Source organism: Eublepharis macularius, chromosome 5 (assembly GCF_028583425.1).
Source record: "Eublepharis macularius isolate TG4126 chromosome 5, MPM_Emac_v1.0, whole genome shotgun sequence".
Lineage (NCBI taxonomy): Eukaryota > Metazoa > Chordata > Lepidosauria > Squamata > Eublepharidae > Eublepharis > Eublepharis macularius.
In genome coordinates this window covers 98,403,991-98,430,644 of record NC_072794.1, presented here as the reverse complement: position 1 = coordinate 98,430,644, position 26,654 = coordinate 98,403,991, and the positions used below count along the sequence as shown (strand labels likewise).

At 42.0% G+C, this 26,654-nt stretch overlaps 1 protein-coding gene across 3 annotated transcripts in view; it reads left to right on the top strand.

The window, feature by feature from the left end:
• The window catches only part of RNF220 (ring finger protein 220), a 389,522-nt gene that overhangs the window by 276,135 nt on the left and 86,733 nt on the right, over positions 1-26,654 (top strand). For 2 of the 3 annotated variants that reach the window (XM_054980446.1, XM_054980444.1), the window contains 3 exons: positions 1,677-1,719; positions 13,566-13,687; positions 15,591-15,723. In XM_054980446.1, the coding sequence (XP_054836421.1) occupies positions 1,677-1,719; positions 13,566-13,687; positions 15,591-15,723 (298 nt within the window). The remainder of the gene's footprint in view (positions 1-1,676; positions 1,720-13,565; positions 13,688-15,590; positions 15,724-26,654) is intronic. The other variant, XM_054980445.1, reaches the window with a different exon arrangement.

Below are 26,654 nucleotides of genomic sequence, written 5' to 3'. Positions count from 1 at the left end.
CATAAAATACAATTGTACAGCAAATTCTACAATAAAATCCAGCAATTAAAATTATATATATACAAAAACCTGATATAGTTAGCTACACATTCCTGCCCCCAGCATACAACGAGGTAGACAGACACATGAGCTGTACTCAAATACCTATTACAGTAACAAGGCATATTTTTCTGGATGGAGATAATTTGTTATAAAAAGAGGCTGCATTTCCAACTTTTTGCAGCTTATGTAAGGGTAGCCTCTTGAATGCTGACAGTTCTCAGTCAATATCTTTACCATAGCTATGATTTGATAGGCTTCTTAGTGTTCCAAATAATGCAAACAGCTGTATAAAGAAATCTGGAAAGCTATCACCACAGCAGTGATGCAGAACACTAAGCGGGCCCCATTTGCAAGAACCTAGGCGAAGTTACAGTAGAGCAGCCCCAGGTTCAGATCTTGAAAGGAGAATTTTACCCGGCGCAGCTTCTCTCCCATCCGTACAATGAGAGAAGCCATAGCAGAAAAAATTCTTCTGCGCAGCTCTTCAAAGTAAAGGCACCAGTGCAGGGTGGGGGTAAGCCCAAAGCTCTCAAAAGGGACAGGACGCTGGTGAGGTTGCCCTACAGCTCAGTCGAGTGGTCGCGGGGCAGCTGCTGCATTTCCAAACCATGTGGTGTCCCGGAGTTACTTCGGAGACGGCTAAAAGAGATTGCCTCAGGCGAAAGGGGCAGGATTGATGTTATCAACGTGAGGAACGCTACGTTGCCCTGGGCGACCCCGAATTCCAAAGTTCTCTAGTCCTGGCGGTTGCCATGAGAACTGCCTCCTACTGAACTCTCACCCCGCGCAGGCCGCAACGACGTCTCGTCACATGATTGAAACAAACATGGCGGCGGCCGCTGTTGCCGGGAGCTGATTGCAGGTGTTAGGGCCGTTGCCCGCATCCGCCCTCATCCCCGGACATGCAGAGCGAGCGAAGAGAGCCCGGTGGTCGGGAGGAGGTGCGGGCGGAGCGCGTCCGAGAGGGAGGGGTGTCTCTGCGCGGGAGCCGCTTATAGCTACGAGAGGGTGTGGGGCTTGTTTACATCCGAGCCAGGGGCTGGGCCGTCCACCATGAGGTGGGAGGGATCTGTTTACGTCTTAGAGTAAACTTTGAGGGGACTTTTTACATATAATAAGGGGGCACCAACCTAGTCGGCTGTTAATGGGTTTTTTAAAAAAAACATCGAGGGGAGGGGATTAGACCAGCAACCGACCATCCGATACGTAGCAAGAAAGAGTATAGGTTACACTTGTATAAAAAATATTACATTTGTACTAGAACTAGGTAGCACAATGCATGCTGGCACATTCATAGGTGTTGCTGAGGGCTAATGGTGTAGGGGAAAAGTTCTGGAGCTTAGCAGGGTTTAAGCAGACTGTGTGTGTTGACATGAAGGGTATTCTGGATGTTTGGGCTTGACATGAAGGGTTTTTTTTTTTTGTACTTCCTTGAGGAAGGTGGAGGAGGGTTTAACAGCATTAGTGGTTTGAACTGAGAAAAAAGAGAAGTAAAAGGAAATATTCCAGATAAGGTGGTTTTCTGTATTAGATGGAAGTCTACTTTGTAAGAATGAAATCAATCACATTACTGTGTTCTCACCAGTAAGATCCTAATGCACCTTTTTTGTCGTTCCCCCTTCCCTTCCCCACAGACTTTTCTTCGAGTGAGAGCAAACAGACAGACTCGGCTGAATGGTGAGCATGGTAGAAACCTGTACTATGGTATTTCTGTGTTTTAGGATAATGACTGGTGATAATAAGGTTTAGCAGGTCTAATGTCTTTCCTTTTTATAAGATTCTTCGGCTAAATATGCCCAGAAGTTTTATAGTTTCTTTTTTGAAACTTGATTTTTGCTTTTCAGGGATTCTTAAACCAATTGAAAAAAAAATTGTCCAAGTGGACTGGAGATGCTTCCAGAGAATCTCTCATCAGTGCCTAGATTATTTCTAGTGCTTACATTTTTATTGAGGTTTTTAATGGATGTGATGACATGGACCTTTCAAGCAACATTGTGTTTCTGTTACTTTTCTTAAGTTTGTGGTCTTCTATGAAGACTGATTCTCTGCATTGCTGTTTTCTAGCCAGGTATTTTCCTATGATAAGAAAAAGCATAAGCAGAACCATCAAATGCTCTGTAGGAATTACTGTGGGAGCTATATATAAACTGTATATATGGTGAAATATGTTTTTAATCTTGATTGTGATCCGCCCTGAGCCTGCTGATGTGGGGAGGGTGGAATATAAATTAAATATAAATAAATAAAATAGTATCTTACTTGTTTTTAATAGACTTAACACCTTGGTTATTTATTTATGTTATTTATAGTCTGCTTTTCTCACTGAGAATCAAGGCAGATTACACAGTTTGAGTCAGTACAGTCAGTATCAAAGACATATCAATAAATATGCAATAGGTATATATATGCAAATTTGCCAAGATTTAAATCCAATACAGCACAAGTCCAATACAGAGATTAATAAATATTGAAACAGAGCATGAGCAATCCTGCAGCTGACTTATTAAACAGTGTAGGAACTACCCAGTAGAATCTTACATATAGCCGTAGTAGTGAAGTCTATGGTCCCTCAATATTTACAGCAGCAGTAGTAAAATCTGTGGTCCATACTTATCCCTTTACTGTTGGCTCTCTTGAGACCACTTCCTTGTAGTACAGCCCTCCTATCTGAGTAAAAAGCCCTCTTGAATAATTCAGATTTACAGAAAGCCAGGAGAGTGGAAGCTTTCCTATCCTCCTCAGGTAGATCATTCCATAACATAGGGGCCATCACAGAGAATCCATGTGTTTGGACAGCTGTTGATTTTGCCTGTGTGCAAGGTGGCACATGCAGAAGGCCCTGTTCAGATGAGCGAAGCTGCTGTGATGGAATATAGTGAAAGAGGTGGTCCCGTAGATATATTGGACCAAGGCTGTGAAGAGCTTTGTAGGTGATAGCCAATACCTTGAATTGGGCTTGGTAAGTGATAGGTAGCCAGTGGAATGACTATAGAATGGGAGTAATATTTATGATGATAATAATAACAACATTCGATTTATATACCGCCCTTCAGGACAACTTAATGCCCACTCAGCGTGGTTCACAAAGTATGCCATTATTATCCCCACAACAAAACACCCTGTGAGGGGGGTGGGGCTGAGAGAGCTCCAGAGAACTGTGACTAGCCCAAGGTCACCCAGCTTGCTTCAAGTGGAGGAGTGGGGAATCAAACCTGGCTCTCCAGATTAGAGTCCTGCGCTCTTAACCACTACACCAAACTGGCTCTCCTTGTAGTTCCTGATAGTAGCTGAGCTGCAGCCTTCTGCATCAACTGGAGTCTCCAAGTTAACTTAGAGGGGAGTCTTATGCACAATGTATTACAGTAGTCAAATCCCAGTGTTATCTTGATTGAGATATTATTAATGTGTGAGTGTGCTTGCATATTCCTGTAGCCACAGTTTCCAGAACTTTTGGTGTCACTGTTAATTTCTACCATCAGAGGTAAAGGTAGTCCCATGGGGGGATGTCGCATCATGACGTTTTCTTGGCAGACTTTTTACAGGGTGGTTTGCCATTGCCTTCCCCAGTCATCTACACTTTACCTTGGGGAAACTGGGTACTTATTTTACCGTCCTTGGAAGGATGGAAGGCTCAGTCAACCATGAGCTGTCTACTTGAACCGCCCTTAAGTGCTTGGAATACACTGCACGTGAGATTCTGCTTTGTTTAACTGGGAAATTCATGTTGGTGGAAACATACTGGCCCCTGAGGATGTTTGTATTGGATGAAACAAGCTGAACCATCCAGCTAGCAGCTTGTAGGGCCAACGGGGTCCTTTGGGGCTCCATCTTCTGCCTGATATCCACCTACAAAGAAGCATCATCATAAGTGTTTTTTGGTTCTCTTCAAGTACATTACTTACCATCCGTTTGAAGTAGTTTTTGAATCAGTTGGAATCTCCTCCTTCAGCTTCACCCTCACAATAGACTTTTCAGGCCCTGGACATTCATTTATCCAACTTGCCAGTTGTTTGGGAGTCTCCAATGCGAAATAAGAACAAGGAATATACACTCTTACAAGATTTTCAAGGCAACTATTGAGAGACTTTCTTAAAGGGATACGGTCAACTACATGTAATCCTTGCTGTATTCATTGTGAGTTTATTGTTGTTTGTAAGATACCTTCATAGTTTTGCACTGAGCACTTCAGTATAGAAGAAAAGTTTGTATTTAAAATGTTGTATTTCTACAATCTCACTCTATGATTTATTTTTCTTTCCCATGTGTTGTCTTGTATATGGTCCATTGAACTTTGGGAAACGCCTCTTGGTTTGTCTTGGTTACCTGAACCCGGCTTCCGCCAGGATTGAACTCAGGTCGTGAGCAGAGCTTGGGCTGCAATACTGCAGCTTACTACTCTGCGCCACGGGGCTCTTCTACTGTCCTAAGAACTATTAATTTAGTTTGTTTTGAAGTTTTTTTGTCAAGTTATATGAACATACTATATAGTCACTGTATGGGAATAAGTTTATATAAACCATTGGCTGGTGGAGGATTTTTGTTGATTTTTCTCCCTCCCATGTGAAACCTGTAACTTTCCCCTGAAGCTGTTTATTCCCCTGCAGTTATTTCTTCCTGTCCCCCCAAAGCAGTATTTGATGTGGTGTTTTGTGCTCCTGTGGGAGTGGAGAGTAAGCAATCCTTTTGCCTCCCAGCAACTATGGAAATTCTCATTAGATGCCAAGCCATTATCTTTTACTAATTTTTATTTCATTAGTATTACGTAGAAATAAAGACCTTCTCTGTTGTGCTTAATTTAATCATGGAAAGACAGCAACAGCATTATATGAAAAAAGGGAAAATCTTTAATGCCAACAACCTTCACAACTGTAAGATCTGTGGTACTTGTCATGAAGTCTGCAAGAACGAGCTGTTGGACCAGTATTAATAAGAATCGTGGGCTGCATTGTGAATTCTAGTAATCTACCTTTCACATAGAAAACCTCTGTAGTCTTTTTATCACTAAACAGTTCCTCTGTGTGATTAATGAACAGTATAACAGCACTCCTTCTATTTATCATCTCACAAATATTCCCTTGGGTCTGTTGGAATGACTATTGGAAGTTGCTGAAATGCTAACATTTTTTTCAAGAGTTCTAAAAACATTACTGCTGTTTTATCTTGACCAGCTCTTGCAAAACATGTTTCATACTGTTTTAGATAATCATGAGTGTTCAGTGTATCACATCCCTTTGCATGTTGTTATTCTCATGGTGATCTTTAACAAACATGCTAATTGTGGTTCTCCTGCATGTTTATGACTTATAAAACAACTAATGTTGTAGGATTTTTAAAATAAGCCTAGAACTTACAGCTCAAATTCTAGATTGATGTGCTAGCAGTCTATTGAGTCATATTGATATACAAGATTAAGATTCTTCTTTTATCTGACACCTTTTTGTTTGCCCTGTCTATATAGATCTTAAACATACTGGGAGGACAAGCACTGTTGTCAGTCAGAGTGAACCCATCAGTAATTCTGCTTATTTGCCTCAGTAGTTTTAGATTCCTTCTATTAGAGATTGTTTTGCATTTTTCAGTATTTATTTTTGCAATTGTTATCCTGCCATGTGGTTCTGCAACTCCCTCTGCGTAGCTCAAAACAATAATCCATGGATGTGGCTCACAACAGCAATTCACAAGTGAGGCTCATTTTTTTTCTACAACAAGTCTACTCTTGATAGCTTTTTGCAAAGCATTGCTTAAAGGCACTTTGGTTTGTCCTTTAACTATTTTGAACGTACTCAAGAGAATTCTGGTAGAGGTTCCCAAGGATGCTGCCTAACCGAGTGCCGGCTCGTCTCTAGCTGGGCAGGCAGCGCCTTCCCCTGACTGAATCTGCGCCCCGCGCTGGCCACGCTGGAGGCTGCCGGGTGCGGGCAAGAGGCAAGAAGGGAGGGAGAAAAAAGAGCTGAGTCCGCCTGCTGGGCACGCACCTCACTCCACGCCGGCCAGCGGCTGGCTCAGCCGTGGCTCATCGCTAGCCCCGAGGGGGGGGCAAGGAGGGGTGACTCCTCCTCCTTTGGCATCCCCGGCGGAAAAATTGTTTCAGTTGCAGAAAGAAAGATGTAAGATTAGAAAACTTGTTTAAGAAAAGAATTGTGCAGTTGAACAAATTGTCAAGATTTTGTTGAATCATGATTTGGTCCTGTGGAAATTAGCTGAACAAATGTGAGTGAGTTGTGCAGAATTAGAGCTGTCCTGCCAGTTAGGAGAAGAGAATAGATTAATTGGCTGATCTCATCAGCCATATTTTTATATATACTTATGAAGAAACTAATGCTTGTACCTTACTTTCAGTTTCTTTAGTTGTTTACTTCATTAATGAGTATCTCTAATACCAGAGCCAGTTTGGTGTAGTGGTTAAGAGTGGCAGAACTCTAATCTGGAGAACTGAGTTTGATTCCCCACTCCTGCACTTGAAGCCAGCTGGATGACCTTTGGTCAGCCACAGCTCTCAGGAGCTCTCTCAGCACCACCCACCTTATAGTGTGATTGTTATGGGAATAATAATAACATACTCTGTAAACTGCTCTGAGTGGGCATTAAGTTGTCCTGAAGGGCAGTATATAAATCAAATGTTGTTGTTGTTGTTATATATCAATAATAGAAAAGTTGTACATTGAAGACTTCTTGTAATCTCTTGGATTCTAGGAAGAATGAGACAACCTTCTCAAGGAAGAGAGTCTCTCTGTCTGTGACAATTTTACGCAGTGCCTGTTCCTTCAGTACTGTGATATTGTAAGTCAGTATGATATCTGTGATTAAATCCTGTGGAGCTTTCTCTGTCATTGGTGACAATTGCTAATGATGTATTAAGGCTCTTTCCCCTTTAATTGTAGACATTTTGTTAAACATAGCTTGAAGTACTGTGACATGACAAACTCCACCTTCCAAACTTGATACTTGTCTACATACAGAAAAGATTCAGAGGCTTCAAATTTGAATGGTTGGCCAATCCTGAACTAAAGGCTAGGGAAGACAAAGCCTATAAGAGACTTTGTTGAAGGGGATTCACAGCAAAAAAGTGGTTCAATTCTAGAAATAACAGAATTTGCAGACAGTACCTCAGTGCATTAACCTATGCCTCCTAATTTAGCAAAAGCAGTAGAACAAGGAGATGGTGCACCTTCTGCTGCTCAACAGACTGCAAAGATATTAAAAAGTCATCGATAGAAATATATTTAAAGCAGTTACTGCTGAAGATGTGAGGATAACAAAGTCTCTTACACGGTTCTGGGCCAGACTGCTGTTGTAGCATCTAATGTCTACTTGCATTCGAACATTCCCAACTCCTCAAAATTAAGACTATTACTGAGCAAAAGCTGCATTGTAGATGTGGCAACCTTTTCTTTAACTGTTATTTTTAATTAACAACAACAACAACAACTGCACTTATATACTGCTCTTCTAGACAGATTAGTGCCTCACTCAGAGCGGTTAACAAGTTAGTATTATTATCCCCACAATACAGCTGGAGAACGGACTGAGAGGAGTGGCTTACCCAAGGCCACCTACCAAGCTCATGGCAGTAGTGGGAGTTGAACCAGTAAAATGCTGATTTGCAGCCAAACCGCTTAACCACTGTGCTATAGCAGTTCTCTTAATTCTTAAACTTTGTTCCAGCCTGTGAGCTGTTAAGCTGAATAAACTGAAACTTGCATACATGTACACTGGCATTAATCCAAACGGTTCAGACTTTCTCCATGCCAAGCCCTTTATATACGGATGCATCATTGGAGTGTATTAGTTACATAACCCATACCAACTACGAGGAAGTGTGAAAGTATCATTGACCACTCCTGAGCAGTTTTTCTGAATCTATAGAACTTCATATTTCAGCTCAGGAGGTACCCAGTTCCATCTGCCTGTATTAATTTCAAGACCATGTCTAGTCTCAAACATACAACCAAAATACAGTGTTGTCCAGATTTACCAAAGAAAACTTCCTTTCATCATGCAGGGCGTGAACTTGGAATGTGAAGGCAATCTTGACCAGCATATAAAATTGGATCAGGGAAGGTAGATAGGGCCTGTACTGATAATTACAAGAAGGCCATAGGAAACTTGATGGTATCAGATCCTTACAGCATACAGTTAGGATTAGACTTTTGGGACAAATAGATAGAACAGAATCTGGGGGACTAGAAGGTATATACATGTGTTCTTTTCTGCAGAGCGTAGTACCTGATATAGATGGTGTACAGAATGAAAGCATAATTTTCAGCATTTGAGTGTGTATAAAATCAGAAATGATATAGATCAAAGGGAGGGTTCATATAAATTTCAAAGCTTTCTGTCATCAGGGAAGCCCCAAGCTTACTTCCAGAAGAGAGTCACAGGAATCAACTGCAGTATGGTAGACTTAAAGTGGTGTGGCTCGATGCAGGCAGGTAGAACGTGCCAAGGTAAACAAAGAGAAACAGAACCAGCAACATTCATGAGAAGCCTGCCTGTTTTCTATATTAAATAGCTACAGTCTGTCTCCTAAGATAGCAGGTTGTCTCCTAAGAAAACAATTATGATGCTTTGGTCCACCAAAACAGAGGCTCATACATGTGGTAGAAAGGAAAGGTTTCCACTGGATCTTTGGGTTTAATCTAAGCAGCTGAGATGACTTTATACAGTAGTTTAAGGACTGGTTTGCTATAGTGTAGGTAGAGCAATAGCTGTAATGAAAGAGGGAAGTTGATAAGATAGATTGCTTGACATTAGGGACAACTTGGTGTAGTAAGAATTCATTGACATAATTACTATTGCAGTATTAATGTAAATAAGTAAACTCCTTGTATCTCTCAAACAAAGGAATTTTATTAGAATTTTATAAGACATTGCATCAGCATTCAGGAGAATTTACGGGAAAATCTCTTTTCCTACTGCCTTTATTCATTGTTTAGGAAAAAAATATCTGTGACTACAGGGCAAGGGAAAATCAACCCAGTCACCCTCTTAACTCTTGCAACAGGATGGGAGAGAAGGATTAGCGAGCTAATTAGAAATGATTGCATCTATCAACACTAATTAACAATACTGTGGTCTCACTTGTGTGTTCTTTTGAGCTGTTCCCCTTCGGGACAGCTCAGCAGTTGCCCCCCTTCCTCTGGGGCTGCTCCATCCCTCCTTTGTTGATTGGAAGTGATAGCTGAGCTCCATGGCAGCAATTGGAAATTCTGTTCAGTATGGCTTTCAAATTGTCCCTCATTTTCAGTCTCCAAATTCACCTATTCCTGCGTGAAGCCGCTGTGAAAAGTGGTACCAAAAAAAACCTTTTTATGCTTTCATCCATTTAGTGTTTTACTGTAGTGTTATGGCTAAGAGCACTTCTCATGTATCTGAGGCTGGTTTTGAGAGCATCTGATGCAAGACATTTTTATTTACTGAGTGGCACTGGAAACTTACTGGCCCAGGAACAAAATTAGTGCTTGCTCTGGCAAGGGATAAAAATGTCTATCATATGCTTCTTTAGGACAATTAGAAATACTATTAAAATCAAATAGTTCAAAACCAGCTTCATACCAAAGAAGGATGATGCAAAAGGTGCCCTTTCCCATTGTGCCATTTCCTGGTGCTCACCAAGTGTTTTCAGCGAGACTTATTTAAAACAGTTCTAGTCTGAAGGCTGCACATGAGAGTCTCTGTTTTCCTTGCTTCTTAGAAGATTGAGAAAAATGGGTGGACACATCTAGAATGGAATCCCTGAATTTAAGGTTGCATGATGTGTGTGTCTCTTCTCTTTTTCTTCCTCCTCATGAGTAGAGCTGTATCTCAAACACCGTGCTATCTAAAACACAGTGTACAAGGTGGCTGCTTTCTGTTTCTATTCTTTTCTACCAAGAGAGGGAGGGTAAAAAAACAATGGGTCTCCCTTTACTTTCCTGAAAACACAGGCTATATATGTTTCATTTCTTGTTAGTGTAATTTAGCTGATAGCTACCCTTTCCTCCTGGTTCCCTATGTGTTCTAGCACTTGAGGAGGGGGAAGAAGAGGCAAGGTCTAGCCCCATTGTATCCTGGGAGGGGAACAGTACTAGGGTGAGTTAGAGGAAAGGAATATTGGTGCAGGCTCAGGTGAGTGGATCAGAGTGTATGACTAGCTGTCTCTTGCTTATTTGTAAGGTTTACTGTCATGTATAGTCTACAGGTCCTTCAGAGTGTGCTTACATGTTTGCCTCAGAAAAAGAGCTGAAATAAGTTAAGGTATAAGTTGAGTTAAGGTATTGCCTTTCTTGGACTGCCTCCTTGGACTCCAGTTAGCAGCCTGCAGCTGCCATTGTTATCTGCCAGTCCTCTCCCTGCACATTCTATTTTTACAGGTCCTGCCTTAGTTTTAGTTCTTCTTGGTGCTTTCTTCTTACTTGATGTGCAACACTTCACTGTACAGTTGCAATGAGTTCCATATTTTGCATCTCACACTGAGGCAATGTCAATAACTGTTATAGCATTAAGCAGCATCTCAGTCATGTCATCTCTTATTACCATGCAGGATTTCCTTGGGCTCTTCTTTGGGCCCCCATCAGAATTTTGACCTTCTTTATTAATTAAGCTGCTCATTTCCCCTTGCCTGTGATTGAGATATCTGATAATATGTCCCTAAAGCCATCTTACTTAAGGATGGACATTGCTTTAATGCATGAGTTCCAGATGTTTTGCCCATATTTAAAGATGGTTCAAATTAAACAGCAGTTGGAGAAAGGGAAAGGTTCCCTTAACTGGCTGGTACATCCAGTACAGAAAGCCATGTTTTTTCTCTTTTTTAAAAAGTCCCTAGTTCTGTGACTGGAAGAGACAAAAATACCTTTATGTTTTTCACATTTGGTTGCAAATGATTTAGTAGGGATTTTGAGAAGAATTGGAATTTATCATAGTAAAACAATGAAAAGTGTATTGTTACCAGTTATTGCTGCTGTGAATGGTCACTGATTATTTTGTATACATTTGCACAGAAATGTCACAGGTTGTACTGCTACTGTTTCAGGTTCTTTTAGCCCCACCCCAAGTTTATAATTTTTTTCTTTGTCTTTCTGTTTGGAGGAGAAAATATATATAAAATCTAGCTACTGAGTTTAGCTGTGCCTCTAAGGAAGTCTACTAATCCACAAGTCTAATGCCACAAGTTTTTGTGCTGTTTTTTTTTTTTTTTTTTAGAATGGACTCTGAACTCTTAGAATTTAACTCAGGGTTGTCTTTGAGCAATCCCACATATGGGTTCTGAACCTGCATAGAAGCAGTTCTGGAGTATCCTGAAGCTGTAATCAGGGAACAGGTGCTCAGATGCTTTATTCTGAGGCATAGGGAAGCAGAGGCTGCGTGTGGACTTCTGCTGAGTTCTGTTCTACATCTCTGAGAAAGTATCAGCTCTGAGAAATTTCTTGCCAATATTCTATTACAGTGAGTTTTATCTTCCTTTGGAATTTTGTTTTTAGTCAGATTTCTTCTATTTTTCCCAGTATAATTTAATTGGTCTAAGCCTACAGTCTTTGTTTCTGCTGGTTCTTTAAAAAGTGTTGCACTTTCCTTACCACAGACTGGCACAACTAGTGTCTAATGTTGCCTAGGCAAATCTCACAGTGGACTCCTGACCATGCTTTTTGAAACTTACCAAGCAGGCCTGTGCACACTGGGTGTTTAGGAATAGGAAAAAAGGGAGTAGGAGTGTGCTCAGTGAGATCATCTTCTAAACACTGAAAGCATGACATAGTCTTAAATATTTATCAGAAACAGCCCACAAGTTGTTCAAGTTTTTCTTCTCCCTGTTTAGAAGCTTGTTACTCTTCTAAGTGGTATTCTGTAGAAGCTATAGGAATCATTTTGAGAAGATACCACAAAATTTGGTCCATCACAGCTGAACAGATTACTTGACTGGTGTGACCTCCATTTATACGGCTGGCAGTCATCTCTTAGGATGCCTTTCAGATTGCTATGTTAGTCCGAAGTAACAGGATCAAAGAAGTATTGTCTCACTTCTCTAAAAGCCGTTCATAAACTGTTCTCTTGCCAGGGTATTCTAAAGCACTGATGAAATCACATTAAGAACTATAAAGGCAAAACACAATTTGTCCTGAGCTAGTGCAGGAGAATACATACTGTTTGGGTGCCTCTTCAATGAGGTTTTTGCATTTGCAGGTGAACTAGAGAATTACTAGGCTCTCCCTAGGGAGGAGGAGATGTTCTGAATGGTCGAAGACAAAGTAAGGATACAAGATGATCTTGACAGGCTGGAAACCTGGGCTAAAACAAATAAAATGAATTTCTACAGAGATAAATGCCAAGTTCTGCATTTAGGAAGGAAAAATCAAATGCATAATTATATGTTGGGGGAGAATTGTCTTGGCAATAGTGTGTGCGAAAAGGATCTAGGCAAATGTGGTTTCTGCTGTATAAACAAGCATAGTGTCCAAATCACGAGAAGTGATGGTATCGCTCTACTCTGCTCTAGTTGACCTCACCTAGAGTATTATGCTCAATTTTGGGCACCACAATTTAAGGAGGATATAGACAAGCTGGAACATGTCCAGATGAGTTCAACAAAGATGGTGAGGGGTCTGGAGACCAAGTCCTATGAGTAAAGGTTGAAAGAGCTCGGAATGCTTAGTCTGGAGAGGAGACAACTGAGAGGTGATATGATGACCATCTTCAAGTACTTGAAGGGCTGTCATATAGAAGATAGTGCAGAGTTGTTTTTCCCTGCCCCAGAAGGTCGGACCAGAACCAACGGGTTGAAATTAAATCAAAAGAGTTTTCAGCTGAACATTAGGAAGAACTTCCTGACAGTTAAAGCGATCCCTCAGTGGGACAGGCTTCCTCGGGAGATGGTGGGCTCTCCTACTTTGGAGGTTTTTAAGCAGAGGCTAGATGGCCATCTGACAGCAATGCTGATTCTGTGAACCTGAGCAGATCATAAGGGGGAGGGCAGAATGGGTTACATCAGTGCTTGTTTCTCGTGGCCCTTCTTACATGCCCAGGGTAATGTTGATCGCCACCTTGAGGTCAGGTAGCAATTTTCCACAGGCCAGTTTGGCTAGGGATCCTGGAGATATTTTGCCATCTTCTGGGCTGGGAGCAGGGGTCACTGGAGCAGTTGGGGTGTAGTTGTGAATTTCCTGCATTGTGCAGGGGGTTGGACTAGATGACCCTAGAGGTCCTTTCCAACCCTCTGATTCTATGAACAGATAATGGAGTCGCCCAAGGTTCTTGGTCTGTTCTTGGTTCAATTTTCCCTTTTTTCAGGAGGATGGCAAAATGGGTCTAGTTCATAGGGGGCAGTTTGGTTAAACTTATAAAGGGTTCTAAAAAGCTTAAGAAAAAATATACATGGAATATTGGTCCTTAATCATATGACTAGAAGCACTTCTCTCTTGCAATTAGCAGATGGGATATTACTGAGGCACTAGAAGAGAAAGGAGTGAGCATTAGCCCTAGAGAACTGCATAGAATATATATATGCATAATGTTGTTGGTTTTTTTCTTTCTGCTTCCCTGTGCAGCTCGGATTGGGAAAATGAAACGGAGGAAGCAAGACGAAGGGCAGGTATGTCCCCTCTGCAGCCAGCCTCTCTCAGGATCCGAGGAGGAGAGGAGTAGGCATGTCGAACAATGCCTTGCAAAGGTAGAAGTGCTGAGGGTACCCTGCTGCCACTGTCATTTCTTTCTTCTTGCTCTCTGCTGTGCTGGTAATTTCGGTAGAAACCAAGCTTACAGAGTGAAGACCAAAGGTTTGAGGGTTCCTATGCAGATCTGTATCAAATCTCTGTCTTGGAAATGAATGTTTGGCCTGTTAGGTGGATTTTAAAGTCTCTGTTATGCTAGAGCTCATCTTTCTAGCCTTTCAAATGAGAGGGGACAACAGGATCAGCAATTCTTTTCAGTTGTTAGTAGCGGGGGGACCCCCTCTGTTGTTGGACCCGGGCTAGATCTTTGGTCCTTAAGCAGCCATGATTTGATAATAACAGTAGATCTCTAGTGGCAAAGCCATAGACTGGAGAACAAATGGCTAGGAAGACACAGGCCATCCTATTCTTGTGCCAGAATACAACTTGTTGATGCTCAAGTGCTTCTTGTGATCAGACAGTCTCTAATCTACCATTTTAAAGGAAAGTAATTGGAAAGACTCTTAACAGTACAAGTATAGAACAGTCATGTTATAGGGCAAGTGCTCTCTGGTTCTGCTTTTATTTTATGGTAAAAATTCTTCTTAGGACACTGACTGAAGAGTAGCTTGACATGGTGGATCATATAGCAGCCTCCAGTGCAACTGACTATAGGCTGTTGTTTGACAGTTGAGGAATGTTGTTAGTGTGACTGGAACTTCCAGTTGGTGGGCTGAATCATATTTCCAAAATTGGGATCAAACTATAGTGATGGATTATGCTGCATCCTCAGGAGGCTTGAAATAATTATTCCTGCTGTGTAGTCAGTACTTCCATGGAAGTTTATCTGAAGAATTGTTTTACAGTAAGCCTGATGGAGAGTGCTGTGGGTCCATTCTAGCACAGCAGTAGATCAGTCATCTGCCTTTTCTAGCTTCCTCTGAAATAGTTCCTAAATGTGGGACATAAGGTCTCATGCAGTAGCTGGGAAGCAAGTTTGACAGAACTTGATTTTTTACCTTCCATGCTCAGACACAAAACTGTAGCCTAGATCAGAAGACAAGGTGCTGAAGATGGGCTGTAATCCTAGATTCAAATTTCCAGTGTGTCTGTGGACAGTGTGTCTTGGACAAGGTGATGTCCAGTACTCTGTCATAAAATACATAATTTGCCTAATATTTAGAAAACATCTAACAATTGCTCTCCCTAGGTCTAGACGTTATGGGACAGAGATGCACTGATATATGGTATCCCAGTGTGGAACATCTCATGTGAGAGAGAGCTTCTAAAAATACATCTGTTCTATTATTTAAAAAATCGATTACATTGATCCTTTATCATAATAATGATGACATTGGAGTCTGTGTTGCTGTGTTTGGTTGATCATAATGGCTGGAGTGACATGAAACTAGGACAACCATGCTCAGCAGTCCCCAGTGGTGAGGGTTACTTTATGTGGCATGATTTTGGTTTGTAGACCAGTATCTTCCAGACCATGGAGCTTTATGTCAGGCTGCATTTGGAACAGCTGTGTATTGTGCTGAGCTTAATCACTTTAAATAAAATGGGAACCTTGGTACTGTTAACAGCTCAGCTGTATGAGAAGCAAACCACCAGGAGCTCCCATTAAATATCAAGCCAAAATACTATTTATTCCAGTGATGGAAACTGATTACATTGTTAGGAATTCCCATGATGTTAAACTCACACACTAAATTTAGTGATGTATGTGGGTAACCTGCATTTTTCATTAGTTATATAATGTTTTGCTTGTACTCTGTGCTATCCTGTTCATGCCCACTTTTACTATCAGTCAGGCTTGTGTCTATCCCTCTCGTCGGCAGGAAAATTACCCCACTATTATAGTTGTTTACCCAAGACACTGAGATAATGCTTGGCACTTTATTCTCTTTGCCCACCCAGAGGGAAGGTTCATGCATGATAGAGGATGACTCTGTGGACATTGAGAATGAGAGTGGTAATCGCTTTGAAGAGTATGAATGGTGTGGACAGAAGAGGATACGTGCCACCACCCTACTGGAAGGGGGATTCCGAGGTAAGAGGGGCATTGTAGGGGGATGGCTGAGATGTGCTGGGGCCTAAGCAATGCCTGTATCCTCTTTTTATCAGGAAGTAGAGTGTAGCAAGTCAGTCTAAATATTTTGCCCTCCTAGGCCTGTTGTATCTTCAGAAAGTCTTTTTGCAAGTCATATGCTGGGATGCTGAGAATTCTACAAGCAGCTTGACATAGAGTTTATCTTGTAAAGAACCATGGGTATAAATCCATCTAAAGAGTCATTCTTTGATGCAGCAGTGGCTAGTGGCATGCTCCCTGATCCAAAATTGTACTATTAGTCTCTTGATAATATATTTTTCGTCTAAAAGTATGGTGGAGGTGGGGAACCCTTGTCAGGTACAGCAAGCATAGATGGTCTGTAGATATCCCTTTCTAGTTCTTATTTGAGGAAGATTGCTTAAGGGTAGACCATTTGAGCTTCCTGAACTAGTATAGCTATCAGCAGCAGTGTTCTCTCCCTCACTGATAGCACCATCCTAAGCAGAGTTATACCCTTCTAAGTCTATTTAAGTTAGTGAGCTTATAAAGATGTAACTCTGCTTAGGATGGCATTGTGAATCTTGTGGAACTGTCTTAACAGGCCATTTCCTTACGTGTTAGTGAAGGTGAGTGCTTGCAGTTCAGTCAGGTCCAAATTATTTTCATACTCCTGTAAAAACAGTGGTAGAAATGTGAATAGAGTGCTTTTAATTAACGTCACGTAATACAACCTAAAGTTGGAGAGAACAGGAGTAACCACTGTCACATCAGTTTCAGTGGTACTGTGCATAATTTAAAAAGAAAAAATTGAAGCGGAAAACGAAATTGTTAAAAAAAATCCGTCTCAAGTGACGAAAGCTGGTTTATCAGCCACTGGTGATGTATGGAAGCTGACAGCTAAGTCACTTTAGCACCTGCATAAAATATTAAAGGGCCGGTTATGCATTTATCACTCCATCTTTTTTAAGGCTGATAAATGAGAATTCAGCAACCTGCCATACACCTCCAGCACTACACCCTCAGGGCTCCCAGACAAACACATCTTATTTTTCCTCCTCCTATTCCTTCCCTTGTGACAGGAAAATCGGCTGCAAAGGAGAGAATGAGTTATGGCAAAATCTGACCTTTCTGAGTTTTATTGGCGAATGTAATTTTAGCTGTGCACCTGGCTCTTTTCTTACATTCAGTCTTTTGCTCTGTGTCAGGATTGACTAAACTGTCTGTCTTGAACCTTGGGGTTCTGTAGATGGTGCCTTACCCTTCCTTGAATAAAAGAAGTACTTTGCCCTGTCAGACAAAGTTTGTGCCTTCTTGTGTGTAGGGCCTACACATTAATAGATTGCCCTTGATTTTAATTTAAAATATTATGAGGGGAAAGCCTATTGGAGTTATTTTGCTTTATAAATTATTCTTTTGTTTCTCTCAATGAGTTATTTGGGGATAAAAACCAGCTGGGGAGAAGCTGAAGAGTTAAGCAGCTGCATTATGGGTATTCTTTGGTTAATCTCTAAGGAAGAAGTATACTGTCTTGCCTACCTGTAACTGCAAAACTTTATGTGTTGAACTTAAGGCATTCTGGCAAGTTGTGCTAAGGGATAGATGGGTTGCCATTTCAGTCTGTCTGTAGCAATAGAAAAGAGCAAGAGCCCAGTAGCACCTATAAGACTAACAAACTTTGTGACAGGGCATGAGCTTTCATGAGTCACAGCTCATTAGTCATATAGGTGCTGCTGTGCTAAGGGAGTTTGTGAGGCATATTTGATTTCATTAATTGTTGAGAGCAGGAATTTCTGTTGGTACTAGTGTTTCTTTAGTCCCTTGATTCAAAGGCCAAGCTATCTGTTTTTGTTCAAGGTACACCATCTCTGTATTCTGCAGTACTTTGGACCCATTTTGTAAATCTTCGTCTGGAATCTCTGTTGTTGCTGTTGTCTCTTGGGTTTCCTATATCTTTTAATTTATAATTCCTATCCAGCAGACTGACCGCTGGAGAAGGTATTACTCTTTCAGACTCTCCTTAAGCCTAGGGAATTCTAGAGAGTCCTCACAGTTGTTTTCCTGCAGGCTGAGTGTGAGAGGAACAGTAGCAATTTTCCAGAAACGTTGAGTAGTCTACAGTTGTTATCTATAACCCTACTCTTGCTTCTAGTTGCAGTGCAAATTGGTATCTGGCATGTTGCACATCTCACAGGTCAGATGTGAACATCCAAGTAGCGCAGATGAAAATCCATATATTCTGCAGACAGGGAGAGTAACCTGCATGGAGTTAGCATGGAGCTCATTTACAATATGTCTATTTTATTGCTGATGGGGAAATAAGGGCACTCACATTTCAGCATAAGAGTGCAATTTTTCGTGCTGTTTTGCACTTTTTCCTGAACTATTTGCTTTTAATATCCCAATCATTTGGAAGAGATTTTTTTTTTATTTTAAAGAGTAATAGCAACCTCTTAATATTTTTTTAACTACTATGCTTTCTTTAAAGCTTGTCCCCTCCACTGATTCTCTGGAGTATTTTCTTAATTAGCCTATTTAGTATCTTCTTTTTACAACTTGATGTTTAAGCTTAAAGTAATAAGGTTTTATGAGACATGATTCTTAGCACTGGGTTCTGTAAATGCAATGTTAGAAGTTGGTACTAGGAAATAATATTTAACCAGACATTCCATCCTACATGTCTTAAAGAGGGTAGCCCTCTTCGCCATCTTACGTAAATTAGGATAGTAACCTTCCAGCCCATATTACTATCAGATCATAATTTCTTCTTAGTAGGAGAGTTCATAGGATGTTGGAAAGTGAAATACTGTCCACACTAGATATGGCCACAAGCTGAAATATGACCCAAAGTTCACCATGAACTGGGCCGGTTCATGGTTTGCGAACCAGTGGTCCATCAGAGCGCATTTCTGATAAACCACAACAAACTGCTATGATTTTTAGGGGGTTCATTTGGTTTGTTTTTCAGTTCGTCAGAAAGCCTGGAGCCAAATCAATCTATTCCCTAGGCAACGGGGGTGGGGGGGGATGGACTTCTGCAGCCCTATGGCAGCCCTCCAAAGCTTGATAGGCAGCACAGGCTGTCAACCAGAGAGCTTCCATTCTACTCTATGAGAGCAGGAGGAATATAACCCCCAGCTCTCAGGCGAGTGGTTTCAGTTTCCAGCAGGCAGAAAGATAGGGAGGAAATGCTGCTGGATTTTCTGTCACAGAGGGGGAGCTATTTGAAGCCAGCCTCAGGGGCCAAGGCTAGTGCGTTCCTGTGAGGACTCACAGAATTCTTTTATATATCATACTTATTATCAGTATCATTATTATTTATAGCACCTGTCCCAAATGGGAAGATATCTGGGTGAGTCAGGGCTCTGGACCACCTCCTGTCCTTGCCAAGTGTGAATGCACCCCCCACAAGGGAAATTTTAACCTCCTTCCCCATGGGTCCTCCTGTCCCCTAGTCCACCAGTGCCTGCTACTCCCTGGCTGCAACCCAGCAGAGGGACTCAGTTGTCCATAGCTGAGTTTGTTCCAGGAGGATCTGAACCCCCCCTTTGGGAATTCCTTGCCTCTAGACCATCCAGGGCCTTGACTTCTCAACCACTTGCTGATGCAGCCGCCCACATTACCCCCTACACTCCATCCCCTATTTAACCCCCTTCTCATGAGTCCCCTTAAGAATCGCCCACCCTGTAGTGGAGATGGATTCTGCTAGTGGAAAGCTTCCCTCTCAGCCACTCTATTGGGAAGATGAACACTGGTCGCCACAACTCTCACCCAGGACTCTCTTTCCATCTCCCACAATAACTTTCTTTCCTCTCAAAGGTTTTTGTCTTTTCTTTCTGTCCTTTCAAAGAACATTTCTCCTCAAAGACTACATTTCCCCCCCTAATAAGATTAATGTTCCCCCAAAGTCTCCTTCCCCTAGGGTTGCCAGGTCCAGGTTGGGAAATTCCTAGAGATTTTGGTGGTGGAGCCTGGAAAGATTGGAGTTTGGGGGGGAGGGTCTCTATAATGCCATAGAGTCTACCCTCCAAAGCAGCCATTTTCTCCAGGGGAACTGATCTCTGTGGCCTGAAGATCAGTTGTAATTTGGGGAGATCTACAGCCACCATCAGGAGGCTGGCAACCCTACCTTCTCCCCCAGGATTAACGTTCCCTCATGGGTCACCTCTGTCCTTTCCTGTACAAGAATATTCCTGTCTCTCCAAAGAACATCTACTCTTTCCCCCCCAAATTAATCTCCTTTCATAGATTGTCTCTGTCCTCCTTTTCTTTAAAAGAATATTCCTGTCTCCCCAAGAACATCTCTTGACTGTCCCCTCAAAGACTATTTCTGTCCCTGTTCCAGCCCCAGAGCAGTTTTTCTGCCCCCAGAAACCGTCATCCCACTCTGGGGGCCGTCATTCCATTCTCAGTGGAAGATTCTCTAACTCCATCCCACATTTTTATTGCAACTTTTTGGTTGCAATGAAATGCAACCAAAAAGTTGCATTGGAGCCAATGCAAGTCAGAGCAATTTATCTGTTCCCAGAGACAGTCATTTCACTCTGGGGCCCTTCATTCCAAGCCCAGAGCAGTTTAGCTGGTCCCAGGGACCATCATCCCACTCTGGAGCCCGTCATTCTATTTTAACTCCATCCCGTGTTTTCATTGCAACTTTTTGGTGCTGCAATGTATTTCAGTAGAACCAATGCAAGTCAATTGGCATTCGAGGTTCCCATTATGTCTAATGGAACTTTCCTGGGGGTACCCGCTTTGGGGGTCTATAACTCGGACATCTAAAAACCAAACTTTGCCAGACTTGGAGGGTGGCTGGAGGAGATCCTGCTGAAGATTCCCTATGAGTTTGGCATCTTTGACTCTCAAGGGAGGCATTCTACGGCCTCCGAAAGTGACATGATGAACCAAACAAACTGGTTCACAAATCAGGCAAGTTAGTGTAGGTTCATGGTTCGTAAAACTCCACAAACTGCCATTTTCCCAGTTTGTGCCCATCTCTAATCCACACATTTAGCCAGTGAGGAAGATTGCATTGGAGAAAAGTAAACCTTTACTGTTACCCCTATAATCATTTTCCTTTTTTTCTGTCTGAGTTTGGGTCAAGGTTTTCCATAATTCTGCTGACTGAATTAAAATACAAGGCTTTTAGACACATCAAGGTTTGGAGTGCACTAGAGTCATGTAACTGAGAGCAGCTTATACATTGTGTTGCAATGTTAGTCAGTGTTCTGAGCACACTTACTGATTAGAAATGGGGCAAGTCCAAAGTGCTAAATTCCTGCAGTGGGCAGCCATCTTTAAGAGCAGGTAATTCTCCTGTCTACACTGGAAGTGATCGAATGCCTCATGGAGCATGATTCATTTACATCCCACCTTTCTGCTCAATGGAGACCCAAAGCAGAATACATTATCCTTATATCCACTTTTTTATCCTTGCAACAACCCTTTGAGATAGGTTAGGCTGTGAGTGCATATGACTGGCCAAGATCACCAACGAGTGACCTTGGCCATGGTGCAATAGGATTCAGAGGGTCTCCCAGATTCTAGTCCAATGCAGAGAATGACCTGGAGAAGTCAAGGTCAGAACAGTGAATTGAACTGACACATGCTCTGTGAATTGGCTCTTTGGGAACATAGAAGCCTCTCCTTATTTTATTTCGTATGGTTCTTATGGCATGCAATTTGAAAATTACTGATTTTAGAAACAACATTCAGTAAATAGAGTCAAACACATTCAGTTAAGATTTGCTTCCTCAGAATCAAAGCACTAAGTATGTGTGTACAGTTGTAGTATAGCACAAATAGGGGACCCACAATGACTTAAAAGGAACATCTCATTTTCCCTTCCTCACTTTTTCTTCTTTCCCTTACTGAAAATCCCCTTAGCGCTTGCTCCTTTCCCAGCTTCCTTCTCTCCTTCCCACCTATCAGCCAACCAATCTTTTACCCATCTTCAGCTTTCCCTCCCCCTGGAAGCCTCTGCCTAGAAAAACTATGGTCCAGTTGCACAGTGCTGGGCACCAGGCCATGCCCCGTTGCATAATGAGAAACCTGCAAGGAGTTGTAGGAGGTATCTAATATTGCCCCATATCTCCTTCCTTGCAGTGTTTCCTCATTCCTTCCTCCTGGTAATCCCCATATTCTCACTTTTTTCTTGTTCCTTTTCTCCTTTCCACCCACTGACACACATACCTTTTATCTGCCCCCCTCCCATCAGTTATATTTATGATGTATTTACTTCATTTAAACCCTGGTTTTCTCCACAATGGGGACCTAAAGCACTTGGCATCATTCTCTCCTCCATTTTATCCTCACAACAAGCCTGTGTGCAAAGTTAGGCTGAAAATGTGAACAGGTCCAAGGTCATCCAGTGAGTTTACACAGCAGAGTGGTGATTAAAACCTGGGTCTCCCAGATCCTAGTCTGAAACTCTAATTACTACACCACAATGGCTTTCTTGGGGTGGCTAGTGAGCCTAATGAGTCCTGCAAGTCACATATTAAGTTGCCCAGAGGTTGCTACCAAGTCTGGCCCCAATGAGTCTTTCTTCAAAGGCCAAAACAGCCTTGGAAATGGCCCTGCTCCCTCCCTCTACCTTTTACTGCCAGAAACCAAGGCTTGAAGGCTAGGAGTACAATTGTGGTTGCCTAGCAACTGCCGCTGAGGACATTTGTTTCTTAAAGCTACAGCTGCTGTTTCTGTTATTTTAAAGAGTGTTAACCCTCCAATGTATTTGTTTTTAGGTTTCTTATTTTTCTGCACACCTGGGGCATTTTTCAGGCTTGTAGAAAGATCTGTTTTGTATTTTGCTAGTGTTTTGTTAGCATTCTTACTTTTATAAGTAGGATCCAAGACCAGGGAGAGAATGAGAGGTTCTTAAAAAAAAATTGTTGTGATGTCAAAGGGAGACTCCTGGCCACTTAACTAAAAACCGTCTGAATCTTGTGAGCATCTGACTTGGCTTAGCTGTTCTAGTCTGAGCTTTGTGGAGAAAGGAGTTTAGCCATAATCCTAAATACAGTTCGAAAAACACATTTTCAGTGATGAATATTAGACAAAAATAACCCCATCTGGCAAAAAAAAATTATGGTATAATTAAATAAATATTGGGATATCGGTTTTATGAAAAGCTGATTGGTATATCAGTTTTGTAAAAAGCCAAACTGAGAACCAGTTTTGTGTAGTGGTTAAGAGTTGCAGGACTCTAATATGGAGAACTGGGTTTGATTCCCTACTCCTCCACAGGAAGCCAGCTGGTTGATCTTAGGTCAGTCACAGCTTTTCCAGAGCTCTCTCAGCCCCACCCACCTCACAGGATGATTGTTGTTGGGATAATAACATACTTTGTAAACCACTCTGAGTAGGTGCTATATCAGATGTTACTATTATAATATATATATATGTTCCAGATAGACCTGGCTTGGCCAAAACCCAATCTGCCTTATAGCATAGGTGCCAGGCTCACCTTAGTCCTTACTTGCTTATTGCAACTCGTTGTTTCCAGTCTGAAGTAGCAGGCCTTTAGTATTCAGGTGTTTCTTCCTGTCCCTTTTAGTCCTCTTCCAGCTTGCAGAACTGTCTGCTAAGAATCTTCTCCAGATGTTTCTCCTAGTTAGATCTCCAAATCAGGATGGATTGATTTATACCAAGACAATTAAAATCAGCCAATTTAAGTTGGTAATTATTACCAATGTATAATTGCTATATGAATAAATCACATTTCCTGCTTTCAATTTCATTTGTTTTTTGAGACAAACAATGTATAAAAATTGGTCGGTATAACAAATAAGCATATATGTTTGCATAACAGTGGTTCTTTTTGACTTGGGAAGGAAATGTACATGCTGTTTGGTTATAATTTGAAAATACTAAATACCATACATGGCTTCCTATGTCATAATTTTAATGCTTGACCTTAACAGTATCTTGCCTCTTGTTCCTTATTTTACATAGAATAGGAGCATGGGTTAGGTTTTAAGAGATTGTATAGACTTCTACCGGGGAGGGGGAGGGATGCTGCTCCTGTGGATCAGGGGACCCACCCTGGATACTTTGGAGGGGGCATCAGCTCTCCCATGGAAGAGAATTGATGGAAAAACATGCCTGTAAAAATTGCCTGTAGGCAGAATTCAAGCCACTATAACTGAAATTGATTGTTTAAAAGTTTAAGTCTTCTTTGCTTGGAATATCAAAGCATAAAAAACGTGATTTGTTGAACTGTTACTCTCCCAATAGCCCAGATTCCTGGGCACAGCATTCTGGAATGTTTAGCACATTACAATAGTCTACCCCAATCAGTGGAGTAGGGTTTGCATGCTGGGCATTTATTTCTGCTAAACTTTGTGAAAGGTTAGTTCATACAGTCCATGTCCAGTGCTCCAAGTTGCACTCTGTTCTTGCAGCAGCAAGTGGAGGCATAAGGTTTTTTTCCTCACTGATTGTTTTTCCCTTTTAAATCCTCTTCATTTGTAGCGATTCCTCAGTTGTTCTTCAGAACAGCTGCTCATTTACTCTAGCTGTTTACATTTTAAAGTTATACTTTAAAAGAATTTCTGAGAGAAGTTCAAAAATGCTTTTTTCCTTTTGAAAGCTAGCATTTTTTGAGAGCGTGTCTGTTATTTGAAAGACTGAGTAGGTGGGAGAGAGAAGGAGCAGATGAAGAAAAAAGTGCTTTATCTGAAAAGAATCATATTGGCTTTGTGCTGATAGAGGCTGCTGTCATCTCTTAAATGGCTTAGCACAGTCAAAAGGCGAGCAGACTTAAAACAGTGTCTTACATGAGGATCGATGGGGGAAACACGGCACCGGTAACTGTGAGGAAGAAAGGGTGAATGCAAGAGAGATAACAGTAATGATTGCATGGAGGAGAGCTGGAGGCAGGCTTGCTCTTTGTAGTAACCTCGCTTCAAAGGGGCCAGAGCTGGATGGTCCCCTGGATGTTGCTGCCTTAATGTATCTAGGGAGAGAGCCTCATCCCCGCTCCTCCTCGGTTGGAGCAAACAGGCTAAATAGATTAGGTTATCTCTTCCCTATGTTATATCACTTTTAGGGGAGTTGTGGTCAGTCAGCATCTTGTGTCATTCCTTTAGCCAAAGAAGGTGGAGTGTGGAGGGGGAGTCTGAATGACAGAGGGAGGGAGCCATTGGGGGATGGGGTGTGGGGGGGGAACAGTATGTCAGTTTATCGATCTCACCTCAGCCAGGAGAGCTGCAGGCACAGCTCTGCAGGCACGAGCGGCAGCACTTCTAATGTGATTGAAAGGCAGTTAAAATGGCGGTGACCTTTTCAGGGGGAATTAGATTGCCTGCCAAGAGTGGTTAGAGGGAGTGATAACGCCGGCTTGAGGAAGCTGTCCAAGCAACTTCAAAGGGAGAGAGACAGAGACAGGAAAAGCAAGCGAGCCGCAAGTCCCATTTAAACTCTGAGCTGTGCTGTCTGATGAACCTGATATTACTATCCTTTCCAAATATGAAGGGATTGAAGAATGTAGCTAAGTTGCCTCTCCCCAAATCTCTTGCATTGTACCTTCTGTCAGGTACAGCAGCAGTTGACCACCGCTATTCTATTCACCTAGATCTTGGGGATGTCATAGGCAACTCCTTAAAAGCAGTTATGATGGTAAGCAGGACTTTCTAAAGAATGATCAATAGAAGCATCCTGAGATGAGCTCTATGGGAAATTCTAATTTGGGGAGGGTTCAGTCAAATATGTTCCACACAGTGGTTCAAATGACCCCTTAGCCAATCCAAGAAGAGACAGATGCGGGGTCCTGTGGAAGAAGCAAGTCTGCTACGTTTATTAAACGTGGAGGAACGCTAGTTACACGGAGAGCGAAAGAATCACATGTGCACTGCATTCATCAATCTTACAATAGCTGTGCAAGATACTTTATACCCTTTGGCGCATTACAATATTGGGGTTCTGTTGGCTTAAGCATAATTATGACCCCTATTGGTTTGTCCAGGGGGCCACCTCTAATGACCCGGCGGTCACTTATTGGAGGACCAGTTCTTCCCAGCAACTTAATTACAGTATTTCCCAATTAGCTTTGTTAGTGCATTGTTTTATCTTTTCCAGGAACATCTTTCCACTCCCACATTTTCCCATTCATAGAGCCTCCCCTTATTCCTTGTTAACTTGACAGTGTAACAATTTACCAAGGGCGCCTAAGTGTCGCTTCAGCAACCTTGTACCATGCAGGCAGAGATTGTTCCCTTTAGAGTATTATGGGAGAGGAGCACTTTCCCCTTCTCTGAAATGTGCAAAAAATAACTTTCAGTGCTGCACATCTCTTGCTAGGGGCTTCTCACAGCCTTGGGAAGTTTAGTTAATCTAATTGACTAGACACAAGCTCATTCCTTTTACTGAGGGGTTCACTGCTCCCTCCTTTGTCCAGTGTCTAGGGACAGGTGTCCTGATCCTCCCATTTGCAGCTGGCTCCCTTTGTCTATTCTCAGTTATTCTTGTGGCTGCATTTAGAATACGCCCTTCAGGAAAGGGCTTCCCTTATCAATTTCTAAGCATAGCATCGCATAGCACATAATGAGTACAGGTGCATTTTCCTTAGCGGCAAGCTTGCTTGGTAAGCATATCTAGTGCCCTGGGTTATCCCTACCACAGGCAGCAGGTTTGTCCCAGCGCTCCCAGTGTCTAGCATTCATTCATGTATCTCTAGTGCTGGTTCTTTGCATACTACAATAGTACCTGAGAATAGCATAGGATTGCATAGTGAGAGCATAAGATTGCATAGGGATAGTAAAGGCACATAAAATGTTCTAGTCCATTAAATCCATTTCCATCAAATACAAAACTGTGCTTGAGTAATGTGGAAGTGTTGGCATCCTTGGAATGTGAAAAGCCCAGTCTCTCCTAGTTGCCCTGGCTTATCTGTGGAAAGACTTCCAGCCATCAAGAATAGTCCTAAATGGACCTTGCAT